General features: G+C 37.6%; 1 protein-coding gene across 2 annotated transcripts; it reads left to right on the top strand.

Annotated features, from left to right (window-relative positions):
* Nucleotides 1-597: 597 nt before the first annotated feature.
* Nucleotides 598-2,293, top strand: LOC106776938 (homeobox-leucine zipper protein HAT22). Of its 2 annotated transcripts, none has more exons than XM_014664419.2 (3): nt 598-1,223; nt 1,334-1,413; nt 1,729-2,293. In XM_014664419.2, the coding sequence occupies exons 1-3, from the start codon at nt 723-725 to the stop codon at nt 2,030-2,032; spliced, it is 885 nt and encodes a 294-aa protein (XP_014519905.1). In that variant the 5' UTR covers nt 598-722; the 3' UTR covers nt 2,033-2,293. The 2 variants fall into 2 exon arrangements, with proteins under 2 accessions (XP_014519905.1, XP_014519906.1); XM_014664420.2 differs by having other exon boundaries at nt 601-1,223; nt 1,750-2,293.
* Nucleotides 2,294-2,733: the final 440 nt, after the last annotated feature.

Genomic DNA, 2,733 nt, shown 5'->3' with positions numbered 1-2,733 from the left:
AGATTGGTAAGCAAAGTGACATGGTACCCATCTCTAACTAGTTCAACAAGGCATCAAGTGGGAGACAGTTCATGTGGGTCTCTTATACTTGCATAAATATATATTATACACCTCTTTTTATTTTCCCTTACTTCAATTTTTTCAAGATAATCTTTGCATCACTGCCAATAAACGTAGGAGAGAAAGAAATTAAAGGTGCCTGGGACACCACTAAAGCAGGACTCAAGGGGGCCAATAATTGGTACAATGTGAAGTGAAAGAAACTACTACCATGTATATATATAGGTAAAGAAAGTGAGGTAACAGTAATGATAAAGGAATATATAGCTATATCTGGTACACTCGTTGGTGACAAAGCCAACCCGGTTGATGTGCACAGTAAGAGATTATTGCAGGAATTTAAGAGAGAGAGGGATTTTCCAAGTTTGTCTGTTATTATAATTATTTATAATTATAATGGAGCTAACAGTGTTGGGGTTCAAATGGTCAACCTATGCAAGAGATATACTAATCCAAGGGACTTTCATTATTTCCAATATCAAGATTCCTTTCTCTACTCATTCCTCCCTTTGATTAACAATAATCATAGCCACCCACCCNAACGCCCCCACAAAACCTCACTCTCTCTCTTCTCTTCTCTTCTTAAGACCCTTTCAATCCCACAACATCTATAATTTTTCAACCAAAGAACCAGATACGTACCCACCTCCTTATTCTCTCAAATGGGTTTTGATCACGATGCCAGTACCTCTGGCCTTCATCTCGTTCTAGGGTTATCTTTGACTGCTACCACCACTCCATCTACCAAGCCTCAAGATCATCATCATCGTCATCATCATTTTTGTGTTGTTAAGCCTTCTCCAACCAAGCCTAATTCCCCCAATGAACCATCTTTGACGTTGGGTTTGTCTGGCGATACCTGCCACCTAGCCAAGCAAGTGCCTAACAACAGTAAGGTTTATTGTGAGGACCCTCTTGACATGTCTAGACAGACTTCACCTCACAGCGTGGTTTCGTCTTTCTCAACTGGGAGGGTTGTGAAGAGGGAGAGAGATCTTAGCTTTGAAGAGGTAGAGGCAGAGGCAGAGGCAGACGAGAGGGTTTCTTCAAGAGTGAGCGACGAAGAAGAAGACGGCACCAATGCTAGGAAGAAACTCAGACTCACCAAAGAACAATCTGCACTACTGGAGGAGAGCTTCAAACAACACAGCACTCTCAATCCTGTAAATAATACTTATTATTATTATTATCATTAAATAATTAATCTCTCTCTTATTTTTGTTAGAGAAAATTTGTTTGAAATTAATATTTTTTTCTTGGATTGGATTTACAGAAACAGAAGCAAGCTTTAGCCAGACAGTTAAATCTACGGCCTCGACAAGTTGAAGTGTGGTTTCAGAATCGGAGAGCCAGGTACGTCTTCCTTTGATTTTAAAATCGACAGCTCCATACCAAACAGCACCATAGCAAATGTTTCATTACGTTCTCCTTCATGTATATACATATAAAAAGGTTTATATTTATAATCATCAAGCACAGATTAATAATATCGGTACGTGTGATATGATAAAATTTCAGTTTTAAAAATAAAGCAATCATTTTGTCCATGTTTTCCATGTCTAATGTTTGTCTAATTATTTAGCAAGGCTTAATTTCCTTGTTGAAAATATATTGTTGATAAATTTGACAGATTCATGAGATGAAAAGATGACATGTTGGTTTATTAAGGTTTTGGCTTGGTTGCTGCAGAACAAAGCTGAAGCAGACAGAGGTGGACTGTGAGTTCTTGAAGAAATGCTGTGAAACGTTGACGGACGAAAACAGAAGGTTAAAGAAGGAGCTGCAGGAGCTGAAGGCACTGAAACTAGCTCAACCCTTGTACATGCCTATGCCTGCGGCAACACTCACCATGTGCCCTTCTTGCGAGAGGCTCGGTGGCGTTAGCGATAACGCTTCCAATAAAAGCCCTTTCTCCATGGCTCCCAAGACTCACTTCTACAACCCCTTTGCCAATCCTTCTGCAGCATGTTGACTGTGGTTAGGTTTTCACCCTTTGGGGCGAAGAGGTAAAAAAGAAGAGTTATTTCCCACGACCATTGTATTTTTTTGGTTGAGGGCGATGCGTCTAGATAGGGAAAAGTTGTAATTAGTTAATACTGTTAAGAATAGTAACTTCTGATTGAAATTACCTTTTGATTTTTCTTCCTCTACTACTGTATGTTTATATAAACCATTACAGTATGTTTCCTTCTATATATGAAGGTATTAGAATTTTTTTATTGTTCAATTTAAAGTTCTCATGGTAACTGTATATGTATATATATAGATACACATATACTAATGTCGTGAATCAGACAATGGAAAAGAAAAAGGTAACTGGCCGTGGGGATAATCTCATCTCCTCCTCCAAGGCCTCATGTTAACGTGTATCTTTTTGTCCTCGGTAACATGTTTTCAATTAGACTTCTATCAGTGATTATTATTACTAATTAGTATGATATGATATAAATAATAATAATATATAATTGTCCTAGGTTTTCAAGTGACTAATTTATGAAAATAATAGAATATATATTGTATGCATGTATTGCGCAGTGATACGAAGTTGATTCAAATATATTGACTCCTTCCTTAAAGTAATTGCATGTATACAGGCAGACACGTAGTTGATCTAAATATCGATTCCTTGGCAGCCTTATGCAGAACTTTGTAATATGATTATTTAGAATTCAG

The sequence above is a fragment of the Vigna radiata genome, chromosome 11 (assembly GCF_000741045.1).
Source record: "Vigna radiata var. radiata cultivar VC1973A chromosome 11, Vradiata_ver6, whole genome shotgun sequence".
NCBI lineage: Eukaryota > Viridiplantae > Streptophyta > Magnoliopsida > Fabales > Fabaceae > Vigna > Vigna radiata.
The sequence above is the reverse complement of the archived record's forward strand: the minus strand, read 5'-3'. Positions and strand labels throughout refer to the sequence as shown.

Excerpts from the sequence above, each read along its gene's own strand:
- LOC106776938 (XM_014664419.2), top strand. The coding sequence starts at position 723 with ATGGGTTTTGATCACGATGCCAGTACCTCTGGCCTTCATCTCGTTCTA. Across the intron at positions 1,224-1,333 it reads AACACAGCACTCTCAATCCT|AAACAGAAGCAAGCTTTAGC; the intron begins GTAAATAATACT and ends TTGGATTTACAG. Across the intron at positions 1,414-1,728 it reads TTTCAGAATCGGAGAGCCAG|GTTTTGGCTTGGTTGCTGCA; the intron begins GTACGTCTTCCT and ends TGGTTTATTAAG.